Genomic DNA, 24,100 nt, shown 5'->3' with positions numbered 1-24,100 from the left:
GTTGAGAATGGACTAACACTAACCTCTGGGTAGCCTCCAACGTCATGCACATCGATTCCAAGTAGATGTCCAAGTCCGTGTGGCATAAATATTGCACCCAGATGAACCTTCACCATGTCATCTACATTGCCTTTCAGGATGCCAATTTTAGTCAACTCCTCCAGATGGACTCTGTCAGCCAGACGGTGCATATCAGGCCAGGCGACCCCTTAGAGAGCAAAAACAAGCAGCTCAGTTAACTATTGCTAAAAGTTTTTAAAGACAACTTTCAAAAAGCCAGTGTAAGACATATGCCCTTTTATTAAAAAAGGTAGAAAGAACAACTACATTAGCACCAAAATAATTTAATCTTAACATGCATGCAAAGCACAAAAAACTACAAACAAGAGAAAGAGCAGCACCTTATAATCCAGATCCATGTGAAAAAATGTTAAGACACTGCATCTAAGCATGTCTATGCAGATATAAATGTATCAGTGTATTTTCTAAGAGAACACCAACTATAAAATGCAATTATTTAAAATGCAGAACATAAAATAATACCGACTTATTATGTTCAATAATTAACATACCTATTTGGAACATTTGAGATGGACAATACTTTCCTACGTACTAAGAGGATTTAAAGCCCACATCTTTCTGGCAAAGACACTCTCCAGAAATTAATTACTCCCTTGTGTTAATGGGCTGTGTAAAACACAAGTCCTCTAATACACGTACTAAAACAGCATTACAAAATACTGTTGGTTGACTAGAGAGAGAGTGCCAGGATACATTAGATTTCGATTATTTTGGTATAGGATTCAATTCTGTTTGACAAACTGCTGGGGAGAGGCGGGAGGAAAAAAGCAGCTCTTTTGTTAGTAACACAGTACTGTCTTAATTAGTTCACCATGGCTTTGAGTCATCATCAACAGAGCGGTTGCAGAGTCAAGGCAACTAGGGCTAAGGTACAGTAGAAGAATATTTTCCTTGTTCAATTTTGGCATGATTAAACAAATGAAAAATGAGCAATTTTTAAGGCCAAAAGCCCATCAAGTTCCATTTGCTTTAATCCAGTTCAACACGCAGCTCTAGGGTCTTCTGAACATGAATGTCATATCATAATTACATTAGCACATTTTGCTGAAAGTACCGAGGCTTCAAAGGCTGAAATAAAATCATCCTATGGGAATGTTTAAATCAAATTCAGCTGCCTTACATGTCTCTGATATAAAGATCAGTGGCTCCATTTGCACACTGTCCACACAGAAACCGATGCACCTTTACGCTCCCATTAACACTGACTGGGTGTCAGCTCAGCCTGTGAGTTCGTTCACAGGCACCCGGCTGCCTTTTCCCCGTTGGATTACTCCGAGATCAAACTCTTCAGCCTGCTGCATGCGTGCAGCTGAAGAAGTCCCTTCCCTGCCCAAGCAAGGCTGCAAGACAGAGGTGTGCAGCACAACACACTGAACTAACTCTGGGTTGCTGCTTCCTCACAAAAAGCAGCAGTGCCCAGTCAAGTGACGCTCAGCCACAGAAAATCTGTGTGTTCTTCCTCTTCGACATGTGCTGGCTTTGTGTCTTCCCTCCTTCCAAAAGGAATTGAGATTTTTCCTTCAGTAGAATTAATGCAGTTATAACCAGTTTTTTGACAACTGTATTCAACATTTATCTGGTTATCTTTTCTGAACATTGCTTGCATTTCACAAGAAGCCACAACAGGCTCTGATCTATTGAAATCACTACAATCTATGGCATCGATATTACCGGTGTCAAACCAGCAGCATTACTGAATCACAGCTGCCTTCCTGCTTATTTTGTAGTTGTGGGAATAAAAAACATTTGTGTGTAATTTCCAGTTCTGCTTCTGCACTTTGCAGTCAACTTTAACTGCTCTAAAAGTGTTTAATATTCTTCCTGGTGACGCTAAATATTCTTTTGAGCTCTCTCCCATGATTTCTTAGCTGAGTACCACTACTAGTCTTCTATTTTCATCCCCATGAGTGCAAAGCCCCATGTAACATCTGACCCTGGTCAACTATTTGAAGTCTCATCCTCTCTGGATAGCAGCGAAGGTCAGAACTCCAGCCTTGTAAGACAAAACACAACTACGTCCCGGATGCTCTCAATCAGTTTACGATGAAGTGCCTGAGAGAACGGAAGGTGAGGTGCCTGTTTGCGCTACAGCTTCCCTCTACAGCTGTTGTGGTACTATTCGTCCCAGTCCAAACCCACAGACTCCACTTAAAGCAACAGAGTGGCCTTTATCTATCTAAGGAAGAGATACAAGAGGTATGAAGATTAAACTGATCTGAAATAAAACCACCACAACCACGTATCTGTCTCCCTGCAGAATCTGAACAAAGCAAACGAATGGCAGAACCACCCTGACTGAAAAGACTGCAGTGACTGTAAACCTGAGTATTTCTGGGCACTGAGCAAATCCATTAGAGCCTTTCTTCCCTCCTCTCTTCTTTTTTCTTTTTCTTTCATTGAGAAAAAGCATGGCTATTTCCCCTCTCCTCCTCCCACCCAGAGCTCTGGGTTCTCCATCTGGTTTGGGTTTTATTCTTATCTATTTGTTTAGCGACCGAGGACAACAAAAAGCTCCACTGCAAAATAAATAATGAGGCTGGATGGAAAATCTGGAGCTTTGGGCTCTCTCTTGGAACAAGGGCTGTGCTTCAGACAGAGCTCAGCAGAATGACTCTGGACCACTCTTTTATTGTGCAGCTCATGCCATCAGTTTTGCTAGAGATGGGAAGTGCTTGAGCTCAGCTCTCATGCATGCTGCAGAAGCAGCAGGTAGCACTAAGGCAGCTCTGTCTGGATGGAGTTGCACAAATCTTGGTTTGTATGTAAACCAAGTCTAAATAGCCTAAATTTTGGAAAGTGTTTATAGATAGATTGCATTTTCTGTTCTATTGCCTGGCTTCGCATTTTGTTCTACGATGGCTATGGCATGGTGGTATTTAGGCCATTTAACCTACACACATGGTGTAATACAGCCACACTTACACAGACTGTTCCTAGTGTGCTAGGACAAAATAGGAAGATATTTTTGAGCTGACTAGAGACAGCAAACTAAGTGGAGTGACTACTGGTCTTCATTTTAAAAAATGGTGATACCCTTGTCTTGTTTGGTTTGAGCTGACTCATGCTAGGAATAAACTTTATTAATAAGGTACAATCATGTTCCCCCTTCTTTTTTAAACAGACAGTTTGACAAAGAAAAAGGATCTAAATGCAAATCTTCAAACATTTTCTGGTACCCTTATTACCTTAAAATCATTAACTTTGTTAAGAGAAACCACTACTTTACAGTAGCAAGGCAGCTAAAGTTCATGTTATATATATAGAATATATTCATGTTTTCTATACTCTAAATACACAGTAAACAGAAATATGCAACTCTTAAATTTATTTTAAACCTAAAATTGTACTAGGTTTATCTGGTCAATGCAAATCCAGCTGCCTCTGGGACTGGCTGGCATGCCCGTACACAGCTGACATTTAAGCAAGCTAGTAAATCCTCAAATTCTGCTCATCTAAGTTTCCTACATGCATACTGGACTTCCAATAGCTGCCAAAAATGGAGAAGGGAGGGAAAATTTAATACCACAGCTAACCTGACTAGGAAAGCCATGCACAGAATTTCATGGTAAACTCACATGCTGTGTAATTCACTAACCTGGGTGTGCCAGGAGGACTTGCAGTGAGGATAAGTGAATTCCTAGGTTAAAGCACAGGTATCCCTATGCTCTGTTCAGATGCCTGCGCACATATCCATGTGTGGATAGCTTCAGTGTTATAACAAGAGAAATGTTATTAGGGAAGCCTCTGCCCAAGAAGACAGTATTTGCAGATGTGAAGAAGAAAACACTAACTAGACAATTCTGAATGAACAGTGTTTCGTACAAAGAATCCTTAATTCATGGAGGTTACTCTATGTTCCAGCACCTGAGTACTTTGGATTAATGGTGGTCCAGTGGAGAGTGCTGTCACTCACTGCAAGCTGACACAGCAGAAGCCAGACACTGTTATTAGCATTCTTGCAGTGCCAAGCAGCAGTTAAAACCCAGTAAACCCCACAACCAAACAATGTCCACACAAGTGGCTCCAACATCGGTTATGTAGGGCACTGCAAAGCCTCTTTTGAAACACCAGCCTGCACTAACCTCCTGCCACCCATCAGGATGTGTTACTCAGACCTTATTCAGGCTACTATTTTTTAAGCTTTGGTGAAGTTTACCATAGTTGCAGACACACTTTTTGTGTAAAAAGCTTTATCATAGTTGCAGACATGCTTTTTTGTGTAAAAAGTTTAGTTCTGCTATTATCTGTAAGCCAATTTATAAACCAATTATACTCCACTGACAGATGAGATTTAGAAAGCTAGATTGGAGGGTCCTTGGACTTTGACAGCTTGTACCAAAATGAGTCTGCACTCAGGAAAATCTGCTGATGATGTGTCTGCTCCATTCTTAATTCTCTGCCAAACGAGATACTGGATAATACAGGTCACTGAACCAGTGACTGGCTCCCCAGGAAAGCTCAGTTACCAAGGCTCATTAGGTTGCGATTCGTTACCTGCCACGCAGCATGTGCTTGGGCGAGAGGCCAGGACTAAAAGCACCTCTTACAGCAACCAAAGTATTTGAGATCCCACGAGATAGAGAATGAATGAACGACACGGCAACAACCAGACAGTGGATATGTCTGATAATGAAAGGTGACAGATTGTGGATTAATTAAATGATATATAACTACAGAGGCTATTACTTTTCCGATACCAGGCTAACAGCATAGCCAGGGTTTGCAGACGTGGGAGGTTCTGTGTCTAAAAATGGCAAAAGATGCATTGTTTACTACAAGGAATTAAAAAAAAATTATCACCATCAACTAGAATGTTATCTGATGTTCTCAGATACCAGGGTGATAGAAAATAAAAAGATTGAATTAAATAGAATAGGTATTGTTTTACTGCCTTGAAAATATTTCTTAATTATCTGTTTGCCAAACCCACCACATTTCAGATAAAACACCATGCTTTAGGGACTCAAAAACATCATATACAGATTTCTGCAATAATCTGTGATCTCTCTGATCACACTTGTTGGTTGACAGGGAAGACTTTTGTTAAAAAACCCCTAAAAAACAACACAAATGCTTCTTCTGAAACCACAAATCAAACGCATACCTACCTTTTACTGAGCATACCATACCTTTTTAAACAGTAGAATTAAAAAGATGAGTTGTTATAACTCATCACACTATAAACTGTTCCTCAGTTGCTCTTAACTCACGGCATTTTTATTCCAGTGATTATTTTCTGATGTTTTATTAGAAGCTATTGCAGAACATAAAGTAGGAACAGCATACAAAAGTAATTTAGAATTACTGAGTGGTACTTAGCCACTTTGGTCGGAAAGTGCTCTGAAACGGCCTAACAGGATTTTTTTGGCTGCTACTTAGGGTACTTTGTGGTTGTAATGTGACAATGATTAAACCACAAATGATTTAGCAGGGGTTTTTTGTTGTTGTGGGGTGGGGTTTTTTTGCCAGCACAGATGTCACAATCTTACTAAAAAAAACAGAGTATGGCAAGGTTATAGCAACTTCTCCCAAAATTGTGCTAAGGTTAAGTTACATTTAATTCCTGAGTGTCCACAGACAAGGGCAAAAGGCCCAGTGTCCCCTGGCAGTGCCACTGAAATGCAGACATAACACGCAATCCTGGTCCAACCAGCAACCCACTGGAACAGATCGAAATCTGCCAACACACAGGGACCATATCAAACTCAAAACAATAGGCCCTTAAAAACCCCAATCAAACCCAGTTTAAAAAAACAAACTAAAATATCTTTTCAATACTAAAACCAATTGTTTCTTTCTTCTTCACTTGGGTGCTGGAGAAGAATTTGTTGTGTTCTGATGTTCATGCTTTCCTTTTGGCCCACGAGATGAAATACTTGGTAGCTGCTCAGCTTTCAAGCTTGGTTTCCTCTAGCAGCAGGTAAGGCAACTCTGAGCAATCAGAAAGCAAGAAACCAAAATGCTGTACTCAAACAGGCCACATTTAGGCAATGGTGAAGCTGTACAGGGCTTTGTATACTGTGTAGGTAACTACCCGTAAGGCTCATAGAGTCAGCATAAGATGGCTATATGGATGCTCAATTCAGGTTTGCAATTTTAGGCTGTATTTTACAGCAATGGCATGGCTGCAACTGGCTGCTGATAAGAGCCTCACAACTTCCCCATCCTAAAAAAGTGATGGGAACTATATTGAATTTGTTGCTGTGCCACACCTGCAGATACCTGCAGTCCTGACTGCAGGGACGATCAGCCTGGAGCCTGTGCTGTGCCATGAGCCCAGTGTCACAGCTCCAACCCAGGACAATTTCCAAAACCCACCCCTCAGCCTCACAGTAAGATGCACCTGCCTGCCAGGAGTAGGAGTTACCAAAGGGAAAGAGAGATTACTCCCCATCATCTCTGAAATTCAGACCTTTTCTTCAAAAGGCTGAATAGCGTTGTGCTGTTCAGCTGTATCACAGTGTTTCTTTTGTATCAGTACAACGGAAGCTTTAAGTGGTCAACCCATCCTCCCCATTACAAACCCTGAACATGATGATCTACAACACATCAGCACAAGATAATGTGCTGTCATGGTGAAATCTGAAGAAAAGCAATTTGAATAGATGTAGAGTTGGAACAAGAGGAGGTATTTCTTCCATGTCTGGAAAGATTCAACATTGGTCTAGTGAAGGTGTCCCTGCACATGGCAGGGAAGTTGGAAATAGATGATCTTTGAGGTCCCTTCCAACCCAAAGCCCTCTGGTTCTGTGACTGTGCAGTGCTGGCAGACAGTATGGATGTTACTGCATGTTTCTTCCAAATAGCTGTATGTTAAAAAGAAGAGGAAAAAGATTGGAGGAAGGAGAGAAGTGCTTGGAGGGAGTGATTGCGGTGCGGGAACTTATCAATCTTTGAAGCTTAGAAAAGACTCTGTTTAGATAAGTTTCTGGGCAAACAGCATAATCTATGTCTAGCAAGTTTGCACTCTGACAGCTACAGCTGATGCAGTGTCAAGATCGAAGGACTCACGAACTTTGTACTTCAACTCAAATTACAATGTATAATGAGTGAATTTCCTTAATACTAAACTGGGAAAAATCAGTCCACATCAGACCACATAAAAGCAGCTTAAAATCAGAATTGTGCAATCTTACAATAGCACAACCTGTTACAATTAGAAAAAAAGGATTTTTTTTTTAAAAAAAAAGCCTTAAACCAAAATGCATACACTAGTGACAGGCTAAAAAACCTGCAGCCAGTTTAGGCTCTAAGCCTGAGTGTCTGCTACGTACAAGCATCACCTTTAAAAAGAACCACTGAAAGCAGTGGAAAAGTCCATGTGTTCAGCTAAGCTGGAACGCTCATCTGCCCCTGAACCATGGGAACTCCAGCAGACACTGCGCCCAGAAGGGCTGCTCAGAGACCTCCATGCGAGAGGGACTCCAGGGCAGAAAGGCCCAACTGTTTTAAAGTGCCTGGTTTTATACACTTGGAAATAGCTCAGCGTTATTTTAGTCTTCCTAACGTTGCAGTGGTCACTGTATGCATGGGTCAGCTCCTGTGCGTTAGTCACAAGCAGGGAAGAGCAGCTCCCAGAAGGTTTGCAGTCAGACTCACTGTCTGAAATCTTGCATTTCAACAGATTGCTGCTTGCACAGAGGGACTGGGGAATCTGCTGAATTTGACAGAAAATACTGCTTTTTTCTTTCACCTCTTGACGTAGGTTGCTGCTATTCTGGGGAGGGTTAAGTTACGTGTCCAACGACAAGAGCTCCACTAATCAATGACACTGTTTTTATTTAATATTTCGCAAGAATCAAGAATTGCAGCTTGATTGTCAGCACTGTCTGTGCATCCTTTAGTTCCTTCACCTTTGCCTCCTAAGTGGTGGCTGATGCTTTAACCATTTATACTGACAAAATCAGAACTAACTTGCCACAGAAAGCTAGACCACCTTTGTTGGGAAAGCTACTAGTTAAAGGGAAACTTATTTAAGAACATTAACACTAGCAAGAAAAGGACTGCTAATTCTATTCAATAGAGAAGATAGAGAATAGATGACAAACAGCTTGTTAAAACATATACCGACAAGATTTACTTTCCAATCTGTCTTTAACACAATAACACATTCTTAATGCAAGGAGGGGTGTGAGGGGGGGAAATACTGTGGTGTCATTCAGCAGGATTTGTGAATATCAAATACTTGTTAGAACATGCCCCGAAAGCATCTGTTCTTCAGAGGAACTGGTACAACATCTTCAACTTCTGTCATTAATGTTTTATGTCCGCGAGTAATTGTTTTGCTTCAGATATTACAGTAGATTAATAATGATCAGCAGCCTTTTGTCTATAACATGACAATCTGAATGGGAATAATTCATATGGACATTCTGAAATTATACAAACTGTAAAATAAATTGTGCTCCCAAATCCTTCCCTGTTGTGCCATTGTCAAAAGGCCCAGTTTACAGTCCAATTTATTTCTAAGAATGCATCAAAATTAGCTACTCCTTTTATATGGCACAACAGACAACATGCCCACATGGTGTTCTACTAAGTACAGCTCTGGACTACATAAAATAAAACTCAAATGACTTGCATGCAAAAAATGCTCATTGCATGTGAATGAGAGCCTTGTACTTAACTTGGAAGGAATAAATATTAATAACAGCTACAATTATTTTCTTTAAGTATAATAAATTTTAATCCTAGTTGAATACAGTGACAATCTGAAGCAATGTTCAAAACAGTAGCAAACAAAAATAAATCTGAATTCTTAAGAACTTACAGAACTATCAAGGACAAACAGAAGTAGCAAACCATGAATTTCCAAATTTTTAATTTGCATGATGTTCAACTCTGCTCAACTTAATAGGAAGAACTGCCAGTAATATGATCTGCTACGTTAAATACTCTAGTTATTAGTTTCCAATTAAATAGTTCTTTAATTATTTGGGTTATTCTAATCCCTGGTTTTAGCACTAACCTACCTAAGCTAAAGACACGCCATTAGAACATAGAACAGGAAATCATGATTCTGCTCTGAATTCCAATCACAGCATTTTCTGCTGTGTAGAACAGGTTCTTTATGAAACTGGGACTTGTTCACCGAACCTGCCTCCTTCTGACAGTTGCACTGAAAGAGCCATGCTTCAGTAGTTAGATATCAAAATGTTTTCAGGAGTGTGAACTTTGGATGTTTGTATTCTGCTGGACAAAAAATACAGACCACTCACCCTCTAACGTCCCTGGGCTTGTATCTCCCTCCGTGAGCTTTACTACTGAGTCCTTTAGCAACAGTCAAACGGGGAAGAAGGCAAAACACTGGAAAATAAAATGGCTGCTTTGGTTTGTCCTAACTGACAACATTTCTTGGAAGGACATGCATGGGGAGACTAGCAATGGCATGTCCCTCCATTACAAAGTGACCCTAGAGCAATGCCAGCGTCCCGAGGAGGGGAGCTTCCACCCCGCACAGACGCCGACGTGGTGAACAGCAACTTCTGTGCCTATTTGGAACTATTTTTTATTTTTCATTTAATTGAAACAAGCATCAATCAACAAATATTCCCAGTTGTGCAGCTAATGGCTGAATGCAATTCCAGTTCAATGGGAACTTCGGATATACAAGCTTTTTAAATCACATAAATGTAGAGATAGGGAATTGAGTGGCTGCCAACCTGGCCTTACTCAACTGTTCCTTGGGAGCAGTTTGCTAGACAAAGAGATTTTTTTTAACTGGAATTTAGGACAATGGACCTTACTGATCGAGGTGTTTTAATTCTTTCTCCCTCTCCCCCCATAAACTAGTGTGTGTAACTTAGAGGTTGGAAAAGCTCTGTTTGATTGTTTCTTTTTAAACATACAGGATTTTTGCAGTAGTACCAGGTACACTAAGCACAACAAGCCCCCTTCCTTCCCTTCTTCTGTGACTTTCCATTACTCTACAGAGAAGGCAGAGAGGAATGCTCAGAGGTCCCAGTGTGCAATTGCAAAGGGATGAAAATGGAAAGTATGTGATTGCTCCAGTACTTAGCTCATTATCTTAAAGACTCTGTTTATGATCTAATTCATTAATCCAAAATAGCTTTAGTTGCAAAGCTTAGGGGTAAGCACACGTCCTTTTTATTTCTTCTCAACACAGTAGCAACTTCAATTTTTTTGTATAAGCTATATGGAAACTTTCTATATGTAGAAACCATACTGTCCTCATCAACTAGGAATTAAATTGATAGACCTCCAATTATTAATAGTCTCTACATACTCTAGATAATAATCCAAATAATAAATAGCAGCAAACACCCGAAAGGCTGGACGCAGAATGAATACAGTAATTTGCTAATGAATAAAACCCAAGCTGCTCCACAGCAGCTTCCCAAATACTACAGGACACACTGGCAGTAAAGTATCCATATGAGAACAGAGTGATACTCAAATCTGGGTTAAGTATGAATGTGCTTCATACCCAGAAATGGAAGCACATCACTATCTGGTGGCTTTCAAAAATATTACCTTTCCTATTAAGAACTTGAGTTGAGCACAGAGGCATTAATTCTCATAATCTCTTCCTCTTACATCACTGACATTTTCCGTTTCAGAGAATATTTAGTCATAGAGTGATTTAGGTCAGGAGGGACACCAGGAGGTTATCTGCCCAAACCATAGCTTAGAGTAGGGCTAACTTCAAAGCTAGATCATGTGTCTTTCACAAGTTGTTTTCTAGAGGTTTCAGAGAGGAACTTTCAGCAAACCCAATTATTTTACACATTTCTTGAAACAGATTTACATTAATGACAAAGAACAAAGAATACTGGTCTTCCAGCTGTAACTCATGACAAATAATGGTTAATAAAGCTATTACATTGACCTGGGATCTAACTTATGTGACTGGGATAAAGAATGGAGTGAGACAACACACATTCACCTTTTCAAGTTCTTCAGATCTTTCCACTAACAGACACAATCAACAAACCTGCTCACAAAAGGGTTTAAACCTACTCCTGCAGTCCAGGCTTTCAGTTGCTACCACTACTTGTGTTCGCTGGAGGTGCTGCAGCTGTTAGTGCTGAGACCTCACACACTGCCATTAACCATTACACTATACAGCCTTATGCACACTGATGGTGTGCTACACAATACTTTTTTTTTCCACCACAGTTTGCTTTTTTAAGCCTGGGCAATTACAGGGGTGGGGGAGAGCTACACTAAAGCAGTATTTTTATGGTTACAGCATCAAGGACTCCAGAGTTGGGCAATATCAATTGATGCTGTCTGTGCGAGCTTTGCCTGGACTTGGTGCTGACGTGTTACAGTCCAGTCCTTTAGTTACATGACCATCTACTCCATTAGATGGGAGTTCAGTACTCACAGAGCCTTTTAGATGCTGCTGCCTTTGTCAGCCTTACAACAACATTTCTGTCAGTGACACTCACTAGAAGAGCAGACCCAGTGCTACATTTTGTAATGTAGGCAGCTGGCTAAAACAGAAACCCTGATGCAAGCAAAACTCTAACGGCCATTCAGGCATTACTACAGACAGGAGAATTCACGTGGAGGAGAGCCTCACAAGTACCTCAGCCCTGTGGAAAAGCTTCTATCAGATCAACCAAAGCTTCCTACTGACCACAACATGCAAATCTGCAGGAAGCCCCAGGATCATTTCGTTCTAGGGCTACCTGATTTCCAGAAGACACTAACTCCAATGCAACCACATCTGCTTGACCACTGAAGATACCTGTTCCTCGTGTAACTCCTCTTACATCTCCTGTAAAGGCTGAAAGTGTGCAGGTGAAGAAACAAAAGACTTCACAAAAAAGCAAGCACGGTAAATGCACCCAAACGGTTGCAACCATTCTTACCTCAGTCTCCCAGCAGGGCGCTAGGCAACTTGTTTGAAATAGAGTTCTTTACTTTTATGTATTGTAAATACTTTTATTAATATTTTTTTCTTAATCTTACCAGTGTCTGGCTTGACAATCTGGAATCTGATTTGCAGAAAGGCTGTGCTCTCACAGTTGTAACAGAGGTCAAAGCAGCTGGGGTTTGAGCAAGAGCAATGTTCAACTCCCTTAAAAAAAATCTCGAGTCTGATGAATTTCAATCTTGGAATCCCAAATGAGTCAACAGCTTTTACACCAGCTTCTCCAGCCTGTCTGCCACTGCCTGCAGAAGGGGAACTGCTGCACGCTTCCGTGTCTCTAAGATGGAGAGCAAGCAAACTTATTGCCTCCCAAGCACTTGTGTTACTGTTATCATGAGCACTCAGAAAAACTGGTGAGGATGATGCTAATTCAGGATTCAAAGCCAGTTTTGAACAGTAATTAATAATTCTGGGCCATACATGGACAAAAGGTTAAAGTAAATTACTGAATAGCTGCTCATAAGTTCATCTTTATCTGTTATGTGCACTGCATGAAGATAGCACAGGGAGAAACAATGTACGTATGTATCTACAAGGGGACTTTAGTTCTGATTATCCTTAGATGTGGAATTTCTTAGCTGTCTTCACTTACTGTATTCTGGTTTACACAGTGGAGTTCTGAAGCGTGTGAGCTGAACTCATTTCAGATGCAAGTAAACTGGGAGGTGTGCTCCAAGAGGGTACCTAACGTGCCTCAACCAATTCTGTAAATCTAATGAGATTAAAAAACATGCACAAATGAAACAAATTAAGACACTAACTTCTGGAATACTCCAAATCTGGGATGCTTGGCTTTACAATTTCACTCTTTTTTTCATAATTCTTTTTATGTAGAATATCTATGTAGAGACAAATTGTTTCTCAAATCACTGTTCTAAGTAAAAAGTAGAAGATGCCTCAGCCACCAAAGTGAATGGAAGTGTCAATATTCTGCACATCCGCCCCTGTATTTCAGTTCTGTGGAAGAGTAAATGTAACCCAGATGGACTTGACGCATTAAGAACATCCCCTAAGTAGAAATGCAACATTCTTCTCTGACATTTTGGATCACGAGCCTGACTTTGTAGGGAAGAGACAATTATCCCACTGCCACACAAGCATGCCTTTTTGACTCTTTCGCTTCAGCAACAAGCATCACTGTCTTCATATGAGATCCATGTTCATTAGTTTCAAAATTGCTGGTTATGCAAGACTGAATGTCTTTTTCCCCTTTTATTTTAAACAGATTTGGTTTGTGGCAGGAGCTGTGATGACTGCACTGAGCTTGGGCTATCATCCCACAGAGAGCGTTTCTTAACTTCCATAACATATTATTTGGCTCACAGGAGGAATTCTGTTCTTTCAGCTGGAAGGTAGGGAGACCCATCAATGTGATCTAAGCTGCCTGTATGTTTAGAGCACGCACAGTCTGTAGCCTGACAAATGCTTTTCTACAATAAAATACAATGTTTTGGAGGAAGTTTTTTAAAATTATGACAACCACTTGTATACAGAAGTATAAACAAGGCTATTATCTCTCAGAAAGTAACTTCATGTGAGGGTCAGTTAGGTTCATATGAGACACAAATTGGTAAAAAAAAGAAATGCAAGTCTATGAACTACATACATCTATACAAAATGTTTCAGACTGCTAGCAAACGTGTGCCCTTCCATAAAGGCAGTTATGTAACCCAGTATTTAGTTAGTGACTCTCCCTAAAATACTCACTCCCTATCTTGCAATGAGAAAGACTTGGGGAATCATTAACCTGCTGAAGACAACAACTAGATGTCCCCTGTGACCCTGTGCCACCAGGCATAATTAAGGCCCAGTTCTGCAGCTGCAGAGAAATACCCATTCCACAGCTGCTGACTCGCTGCGTACCCCCTTTCTGTGCAGCCCGCCCCACCAATAGTTTCTGCCACTCGGCCAAGTCACTTGACTGTCTTTCATCTCAGGAACTCTGAGAAATGAAGACAAACAAAAATAACAGCAAAATGATCAAGGGTTCCATAATTCAGAAAACCTGACAAGAACGTGATGGGGTCGGGGTTTACATTCAGTGCCTCTAACCCCTCAAGCTTTGCTGCCGCCTTGTTCGGAGACCTGAAGTATTAACTCTCCATCAGACAGGGAGAAGAGACACTTGAGAGCTGAATTCGCATCATCCCTTCCTGCTCCCCTCTGCGACAGTTCCCAGCTCCCCCAGGAGCAGATCCTGGTGCTTTAGTCAATGAGCTAATGAATTAGGTTTGTTCAGTGAGACGAAGGAGCCTGCAGCCTCTCCCACGGAAACGGCTTTCTCTGGGCAGCAGTAACAATACATTCAGCTTGCATCCACCCCTTCGAGGGGCTCTGGGGTTTCTCAGCAGCCCAAGAAGTATGTGACACTAACCATGCTATGAAGGTCAGTGTTTCTATTTCTTCTTTTTCTACAGCAGAACATTAGCCTTCCAAGACATCCAACGCTCCTTGCATCCAGCAGTATGACATGGCAGTTTTTCTGTCTCAGTGTTCCATTAAACAGCTAGCCAAAACGTTTTAAAGCAATTTCACAGAAGGTACAAAGCAGAAGCATTCTTTTAAAAGGATTTAGGAAAGTCTTTTATAGAAGCATCTTATCTCCTATGTCCCCTTTAGTAAGAAAAGGGATGTGAAAGATTGACTAAATAACTATTTGAAAAATAATATTAAATTATATCTGATTAGATATGAGGCAACTTCTGATGCTGAAAATTAAAGCTGTATGTGAAAAAGGATTTATCTCTTCTCCAAGTCATCATTTCAGTTTGAGCTGTCTTTAGAACACTGAAAATTCAAAATATGGTAAACACTTTTCTGCCAACTACTCATTTGAAGTCACTCCAGCTTCTGTAGTAAAGAGTCTTTTGCCTTTAATGTGTTTTTCAGAGCCCATAGGAGGAAACTATAAAAATATTGTAATATTTTTTTCATCAGTGGACAGATGGGTTAAAAGCTGCAAAAGAACTATGGTACAAGCCACATTGTCCTAAAAAGCAGACTTCTCCAGGTGGTGAAAAGTTTACCAGAACTCCACCCAGATCAGTACTTCAACAGACTGCGAAAGGCCCAGGTTGCATTTCACTACACCGAGGCACTGAATGAACAAACCCAATGAACCGGACCACAGAGTATGTGTTTAGCCTGCTCTCTGCAGCCAGAAAAGTAATAAACCAGTCTCAAAACCAGCATAAATGCATTTTCACCATTCTTCTAAACAGGCAAGACTACTAAAGCACCCGGTATGAACAGAAGTTCAGTACCACCTTCTGCCAGACATTAAGATTGATTTCTCCATCTATGAATCTCAAACTCCCAAGGGCTCGTAAAGGGTCCTTGCCGCTGCCACTTAACTTGGTATGCCCTTATTTTCTGATTCTGTAAATAAAGAGTTAAGTCAACTAGGAATTCTCTACACTATCCTGAGTACAGTATCACATTAGGTCTCAAGTTCTGAAGATAGTCCACAAATTATTAGCAAGAAATACTGCCAGAAATGTTACATGAGACAATTAAAGGCAGCACTGAAATGTAAAACACACTATGAAGAGGAACAGGAACAATATTCTTTAGGGGAGAAATAGCAAATGATGGAGTATGCACATTGTTATTACAATTGCAAAATACCTAGTCTCATTTTGCAGATAAGCTTTGAGTGCTATTGCTCCCTTCCAAGCTGCTCAAATGAACAGTGCTGTGGCCAGCTTGTATAACAGGAAAATTACATATGTTCTGACTGGCAATCCAGAAAGCCTGTGCACTCAAGGCCCGATGATTGAAAGCTAATATGGCAAATTTAAAGGATAAGTGTGCTTTGTGCATTAAGTACATTTTTCTCAAAGCTGTTCTATTAGTAATACTAAGAAATGCTCAAGTACCTTCACCAGTGAAATACTCAAATCACAGCAGCAGTTAGCTCTAAAAGCATTTATTTCCTGCCCTGAAAGCAGAACTGGAGAGGAACAAGATTTTTATCAAGCCAAGCAATTGTTTCAACTATGAAAATGTATACTTGATGAATTATATATATATATTATATATAATATTATTATATAGCCTTTTAAGGCTAATTGCGTACCCTTCCCAAAAGATGCATGTTCCCTCCACATTTTCAACAGATGATTCCTATTGGGCTTACATGTAAAACACAGAAAATGCTTGAAAAAACCTGAAACACAACACATATGTTCACTCCAGCTCTGACTTCAGGTTTTGGTGTAAGACGCCTGAAAAGATGGTTGGCAGTGTGAACACACCAGAGTAACAACTGCCACTAGCAGATTAAAGGAATTTTAAAAAAAGGTGGAAGACTGAAAGATCTTTTGAATCTCATTAATAACTGTTTATGTGTTATTTCATTATAAGTGTTATATGCAAGCTAGTGCATATTCTACCTCTGTCCTCTATTAGGAGCTGCTTAAACATGGAAGTTAGATTTACCATCTTGTTCTTTTCCAGCACTTTCTAAAATCCAGAAATAATTGTCTTGACAGCCTGAATGCTGCCATCAAGCCTCTCAATTCCTGCTGACATGTACCGAACTTTTACCTGGCTTGACTGCATTCATTACAGCCCGAGATGACTTCAGCACTGCTTCATAGATAGCCCTCTGGTCAGGAGTGAACTTTCCATTTGCGGGGAAGGTGCAGGTGATGTCAGAGCCATAGCAGTAATACTCTCCTCCCATATCGAAGAGGCTAAAAAGGAAACAGGGAAGAAATGAAACTTTAGTTCCAGAGAAATAGTAGAACAGAAGATACTTCTCTTGTTCCACATTTTAGTCATCTGCACTTTGGTAGTTGGCCACATAGTCACCACTTGAATGCTGTTTCTAAAGTAAAATGAGATGACAGCCCCTTGGAATCTCCTAGCAGAAGGGTATTTGCATTAGATGTGGCTTCAACGGACACCCTTATGGGCTGTGTTGGTCCTGGATGGAAACGCTGAGAGAACGCACGAAGGAAGACAAAAAGTACACAAGGAATCTACTTCAAGCTCTTCAGTTCCAGTTTCTAGAAGCTCTTCTCAGAAGAAACATGTCCTTTTTTAGTTTCTTGAGAAATACTAGCACCACATAACTAACCTAAAAAAAACTTATTAGAAAAATGTTAATTAAATTATGGCCTTTATATCTAAGTGTCAAAACATATCTGATGGTTTAAATAAAGAACCCACAAATAAAGGGTGACTGCCGCTGCTCACAATACAAACTTTCCTTTAGGACAAACTTGCCTAACAGGGCTTAATGAAACAAGGATTATGGAAAGATCCACCCTGAAAGGAACATTTAGTAGTTTTCTGCTTCAGAGGTGAAAGAAAAAAAAAAATTAAGTGCTTTCTTGGAGGAGGGGGAACACAGAATGGTTTATCCCTTGAGAAACATATTTAATTCTATACCTGATTCAATGATTCACCACTGATTAATCAGCTGTAGCTGAAATCAATCTACAAGAACAGCAAGTGGATCTCTACACTCTTGTGAGAACCAGGTTAGACATTTGCATTACTATGCTTCTGGGGCCTACCTGATAAGGCACTGCACTGGTTTCAGCAGACTCAAAAATTAGCAAATAACCACTCGGACCAAAAAATACTTGAGCAAACAACTCACCTAGTTCATTGTATTTGGAATACAAGAAGGCACATTTTACATGTAACACTTCAGCCTTGACACAGTATTTGTATGACCTGATTTCTTAGGCAATGAATTAAAGTTGAAATCTGCTAATTTAAGTCTTCTTCCAACCACCTCAAACAACTGTATGAGACTATCATCATAAGATATAAGATGTTCCCTTTTTTTGTTTGAAAGCCTTGGAGTTTCCTTCCTCTTGCTTTGGCTTCACAGCAGGCTCAGAGAGCACAGGCAGAGGGAAGGACATTCTACTGGGACACCCTCTCTGCCACCAAATCCTAATTAAAGCAGCCATTAGGAAAAGGGTACAGCACAGCTCTGCTCCAGTCAGCATACAGGACTAGGTAAAAAGGTGGGTACAACCTGCCACAAAAATGCTACAGCACTCAGCTGTAAACATTCACCTTTCCAACATAACTGCCACTGAAAGCAATGGGCAATAAGTAAACAAAGGCAATCATGATAAAGCTAAATAGTATTTTAGCAGGGTTGGGACCACACTGGCTGCATTGCATATCCAGACACAAAGTCATGAATATTTACTCCAAGAGATTTTAAAATCCACCCTACAATTTCTTCCCTGAACACATCCTTGCACTGTGCACAAGGCCGGCTGCAGTCACCGGCGGCCTCCCCAGCCCAGGAGGCCTCCTCAGCGCAGGCGGCCTCCCCAGCCCAGGCGGCCTCCCCAGCCCAGGTGGCCTCCCCAGCCTGAGCAAGGTTCGCCTGCACAGAGACTTGCAGGACTGGAACTTCAGGAACAAGCCCCATGTTTCACAGCAGCAGAACCACACAAGGCTTAAAGATACAAGAGCAAAACTCTTTAGGAGAATGCTACACAGATAACTGAAAAGTTATAAACGTCCAGGCAGAGCTAAGACAAACACATATATGTTCATTTTAATAAGAAATACGGTATGTTAAAATAGAAAGTTGCTAATTGAAAAAAGATACACAATAGACAGCAAGCTTCAGACCCACAGGGTATAAGAACCACAGTCTGACACGAACATAGTGACTGTAAACCATCCTAGCTAAACCTCAAAATCAGAAAGCCCATCAACACTGCCTAAGTTTTGATTTTATGGTTAGACTCAAAATAACCAATGCTACACACAGAAAATCTAAGGATACAGAACGCTAGTTGCAGCAGCCAAGAATCACAAAAGAAGCTGCTACGTTCCCTGATGTGCCAACAAGATACAGACTTCAGATTAGTCACAAGTCTTACAATTGATCCCATACTGAACACTTTAAAAATCACAAATCAGGTTTCATGGTGCTTTGTGGGATGAGCAGCAGTCTGTGGCCTAACTCTGTTGCATTTACAAGTGGAAGTGTCCATTCAGCATGGTAAGAGTAAGGCCATGACCTACAACTTCTGAACCCCTCTCCAGGTCTACTGTAAGTTGCTATGCTTTCTATATTTTACCTGGAGAATAATTATTCTGAACTTACCACAGGCAAAGCTTTAGCTATGCCTTTAACCGTACAATTATCAGCATTTTTTCAAACCCATTCATCACTGGGTGTTTGTTAAATAGTTTTTTGAGTTACTGGAGCACTGAGTAATGGAAAAAAGAATAATCATGAGGATGATGGTACACCAAAACAAGGTTCACAAATTAGGAAGCACCATTTGTTCAGGTTTCTTGGCTTCCAGACAAGGGGAGACATAAGGGAAGATGATCTTACAAATTCCACCTCAGAGCACAACCCACCATCCAGCCTGTACGCTTCAGTGAAAAGGCATCCAAACCAAACTGTACATTTGGGAGATACTTTGGCTCTTTCTGGGAATTCTCTTCCATTTAACTTCAGTTGGGAACACATCCATTAGTTAAAATGTTGCCCAAGACATGGAAATAGCCCAAATATTGTAGCTATCCTGAGGAAATAATGGGAGCCTGAGAAGATCTCAGTTTCATATCTTTGCTTGCCAGGCAAAATAAGTGGTGAAGCACATTTAAGTCAAATAAAACGCATGTGAGCAACTACCTTCTCCTGTTGACTAACTGGAAAGTTTCTAAAAGCAGGTTCCTTAAATCCTAGTAGTTTCCTTTGAAAAAATATTTTACCCTGAATTTAGATGGTAATTTCTACTACACTGCTAGTACAAAGATATTCTTCACGTATTTCAGCACATTCACGATTTCACGTACAGCACTGCCTGATAAAGCAGTCTTACAAGGGTTATGTGCAGAAACAATTACTTACTGTTATGTGGACTACTACCAAGTGCAGCAATCAAAATAAATTAAATGCAAAACTGAAAATAGGCCTTAAAGGCATCTTGATCCATGGCTTACCTTTTAAGAACTGTTTAATGCAAAGCAACATATGCAACAATTAAACAAAGTATCTCCAAACTCTATTATATTTCTCTTTTAGTTAAATTAAATTCTACAAATCTAGTAGACTACACAAGCTGCTTGTTACAGAAGTTAACTGTGAATTCAGTTTTCTTCTGAATGAAGAAAAAATTCATTCTAGAACAACATCTCCCCACTCCTTTTGCAGAAAGGATGGAATTGTTAATTGCAATGCAGAGGTGACGTGTCCGAGGTTATCAGGTTTCTGAGGCACCTCAAACAGGAAGGTGGCCAGAGCAGAAGTGCTGCTGATCAGAGGGAGGTGTGCAGTGCTATGTCCAAGCGCTCACTGATTTATCTTGAAGCTGATGAAGTCTTTTACTGCACAGCTCAATCGCTTTCAAAACCTTCAGAGACAGAAGCTAATCTTGCTTTCCATTGCTTTGTTGGGATCAAAAGCAATGAAAACCTACCTGGATACATTTCAGGGTAAAAAGTGCACAGTGCATAAAGCTGATTTAAGAGTCAGACCACCTCTCTTAAAAATTCCATGTAACTGCTTCAATTGTTTTTCTAGAATCAGTAAGAAGCTATACCACAAGTTAAAAATGCATAGCAAAAATATTCCAAACTCCTTCTTGAAAGCATGGGCATGGCTCTCCTAAGGGAGGCTTCAGTTCTGTGTATATATGTACTCCTTCCTCCCAAACATATTGCAAAATACTGTAAACATTATTAAAGCCGAACAATGCAAAGTATGAGAAAAATCAGATAACCTGTCAGTTGCTCTACTGACGGAAGGACTTGCCTAAGTATCATTAATTCATCAGCCAACAATGGAAAAGGAAAAAAAAGTTGTCTTCTGCGTCTTGTTTTAGAAGTCGCCTTTAAAATTACTGTGAGCATTTCATTCCTTTCACAGGGAAAAGGTCTGACACCACAACTTTTTGTACATAAAATGCTATGAAGTCAAAAAAGCAGCAGAAACGTGTCAGATGCCACAGCCTTGAAGAAAGGATGGGCTGGACATGCCCCTCCTTACTCAGTCCTTGCTCAGCAGGTCCCTGGTGCCGCAGGCGGCGGCCCCTCCATGTCCGACTGAACTGGAATTCTGCTGCCTGTGCAGGAACCCAGGATGGGAGTTTGGAGGAAATATTTCAAGTCCTGTTGATTTTCAAGTGAATACAGGGTTGTAAGTCAGTACTGTAACTGAAACATTATATGACATGATGTGCAAAAGCTCTCTTCCCCTCCCATCCCTCTGAAACAATACGGATGAGTAAGATGTGGCCGTGTTACTTTCACAGAATGCTGGCACCACAAAATGCAAATTCATACTTACATTTTTGGTTTTCTACGCCCAGAAAAATAGCATGCATTTTGATACCTTTAGCTTTCTTATCAAAACACTTTGTGTAACACCTTAGATATGAAAACCATGGACTAAAACCAACCACGGCTCTTTTCTTCTTAAAGTCACTGTATACCAATTTTTTTTAAAATAAAGCATCATCCTCCTCTAAGCATGTGTTTTACTTTTATAGGCTTGCTGACACTTTTATTGTCAAATAATGTGAAGCTGCCAGGCAATGAAGCAAATTATGGCCAATATCACAATGGGAAGCAATACTTTATTTGGGATATCTGAGCCATGTGTATGAATTGTTATGGTCCAACCACCAACCCAACCCAATGACAAGCTCTCGCAGGCGTTTCTCAGGAAGCCTACAGCTACTCCCACGAGCTAACATGTAAAGCTGTCACCTTCCTGGCTCTACAAATCCGCTTGATCTGTGCACTCAGAACTGGATCTCCTCATGATAGTTATAAAACCAAATGATTGTTCTGCAGTTTTTAACACCGCAGAGTGATGACTGCAGTGAAACTCAGCTGGATCTCCTCCTGGTGCAACGCACTGCAGCAAGGGGCTGCACTGTGCATCACCTGTCTGCATCCCATGTCCTCCCCAGCTTCTCTTCTCAGGACAAAACCTTCCCTTCCCCTGCAAGACCAGCAATGAGAAATCTGACACTGCTGTGTTTTATCGTGCCCTCTCGTACCTCAGGTTAAAGGTAAGCAGGTTTGAATACTGATGCACTTTACTCAGCGACGTTTACTGAGGTTTTAGGGTTTTGAGCCATTATTAACCAACATATCTATGAGCAGCCACACAGATGAACTGGTGCCAGTCCCATCCTAGGAGAACTGGAATAAAGATTCACACCACCTTTTCCTCCTCTTTCATTGCAACAAGAGCAAATCATCCCCAACTGGAGATTTTGTTTTGCGTGATCTCAATGTACTCTGCTCTGAGTTCAGAGAGAGCACTCGGTGCTTTACACTTCATGCAGCAATTATATCTTCAAGTATTCACACACTAACAAAATCCACCCGTTTGGTTAAACGCTTCTAAGGCAATTTCAAGCTTAAGGGAAGTAGGTATCAGCATTTCTAAGAGATACATCTTTGGAAATGTGCCAAGTGATTTGGAAATAGGATGGTTTAATAGTAGACCACAAGAATGAATTATAGTAAATGATATCATAAGTAAGAAAACAGAAAGTTAAGTGACACACACTTTTTCATCTACTTGCATCCTGACTAGCCAAGAGTTATCAATTTAAAAACAGGACCGAGTAAGATAACATCACAAACCCCAAGAGAGGACTGGAACATTACAGTGGAAAGTTCTACTTTTTAAAGAGGCGCCCGGCTGTGACCAGCTTCCATCTCATGGTAGAGTTTGCACTGGCTCTGCCCTGAAGCCAGGCTTGGCTTGCTGATTTAAGGGCAGCTTTTTGCTGTCAGCACCCCTGGAATCAAGAGTGCCCTTAGAAAAATGCTAGAGAATATTTTTTATGTAGGAAATGTGGTTCTGGGTATGTACAAGCAAACATCAAGTTTTTGATTAAGCCTCCTTATCAAAAGAAGGTCCTGTAGCCCACACAGGTAATGCAGTTACAAGGACACAAGACAGTTAAACAACTATTCTTCATCTAGCTGTGATTTACATGACGATGTGGCCCCATATTTTTTGTCTGTATTCAGTCGTGTATTCATCTTGACTGCATTCTCCATGACTTTCCCCATCTTTGCTCCTCCTGTAGCACTGCCTCACTCAAGGCTTTCCCAGACTATTAGAGATAATGCAAGGCTTGTCTCAACCTTCTCTCACAGAAGATGACAAGATACACCACTAAGCTTTCCTCAGACAGGAAAAGGGTGGGGAAAAAAAAGTATCTGTCTACAGTGAATTTTGAAGGAGAGAGGACTGCATGCTTGAACCTCTACAATGCCAACTACAGAGACTTCAGTGGCAAGAAGATACAAAAATTTGAGTTGGTTGGATAAGAAAAAAAGGAGCAACCAACCAAAGAAACCTCCAGCTGTTTGTGCCCTGCACCACCCAGGGCTCCTTTCACTACAAGGGACACTCAGTGGCTCCCAGAAGTGGGGCAGCACCACCATCATGATGAGCAGCAGTAGGTGTGTGTGGCCGGCTCTGCCCCACTGCCGCAGGGAACATGTGCTGCTGCTCTGCTGCTCCATGGAAAAACGGTTTGTGCGACCAACAGTAGCGTGGGAGTGCCCTCTCTCACGAGGATTTGAGCCAGGCAGAACTTCAGATCCACTTATAGGATATAAAATCTGAATCTCACTGAACTGACCAAATGAGCTGGACGTTAAGAGCTGGTTCAGTAAACACTGTGTGTTCTTGTAAGGTTTTATGTGCTATTTTCACACACACGTAAAGGAGGAGTCCCCTGCTTACAGTATTTATCTCTTGAAGAAATCTAAGACAACAGCCTTAAGCTTCTGCACTAAATGAACCAATTGCCATGATCAAGCATTACCCCTCTTCCACCCCCATGCAGTTTGCATTAATGCCTTATTAAAAATGCAGTTTCCCAAAGAGCCAAAAAACTTTTGATTAGTTTGTTCACAGCGGAATTCGCCCCCGAGTGCCATCTCCCAGGGCTTCTGCTCAGCAGAGGGACGGCTCTGATACACAACTGCTGCGTACAAATTGGGGAGTTGGGAACACCAAGCTAGTGCTGCTGGCAGGAGGCGGCAGCAATGAGGGCTTCAGGAGATGCAGAAGGTAAAGTGTCAGCGCTGCCTACTTAACACCTTCAGCTCGACCTATGCAGGCAACTCGCCAGAGATCAG

At 40.9% G+C, this 24,100-nt stretch overlaps 1 protein-coding gene across 1 annotated transcript in view; it reads right to left on the bottom strand.

The window, feature by feature from the left end:
* Positions 1–24,100, bottom strand: part of PEPD (peptidase D) — a gene marked incomplete at its 5' end in the record, with an annotated part of 132,918 nt that overhangs the window by 19,066 nt on the left and 89,752 nt on the right. The window contains 2 exon segments of the mRNA XM_084269906.1: positions 24–208; positions 16,532–16,680. Of these exon segments, the coding sequence (XP_084126032.1) occupies positions 24–208; positions 16,532–16,680 (334 nt within the window).

The sequence above is a fragment of the Gallinula chloropus genome (assembly GCF_964237585.1).
Source record: "Gallinula chloropus genome assembly, chromosome: 13".
NCBI lineage: Eukaryota > Metazoa > Chordata > Aves > Gruiformes > Rallidae > Gallinula > Gallinula chloropus.
The sequence above is the reverse complement of the archived record's forward strand: the minus strand, read 5'-3'. Positions and strand labels throughout refer to the sequence as shown.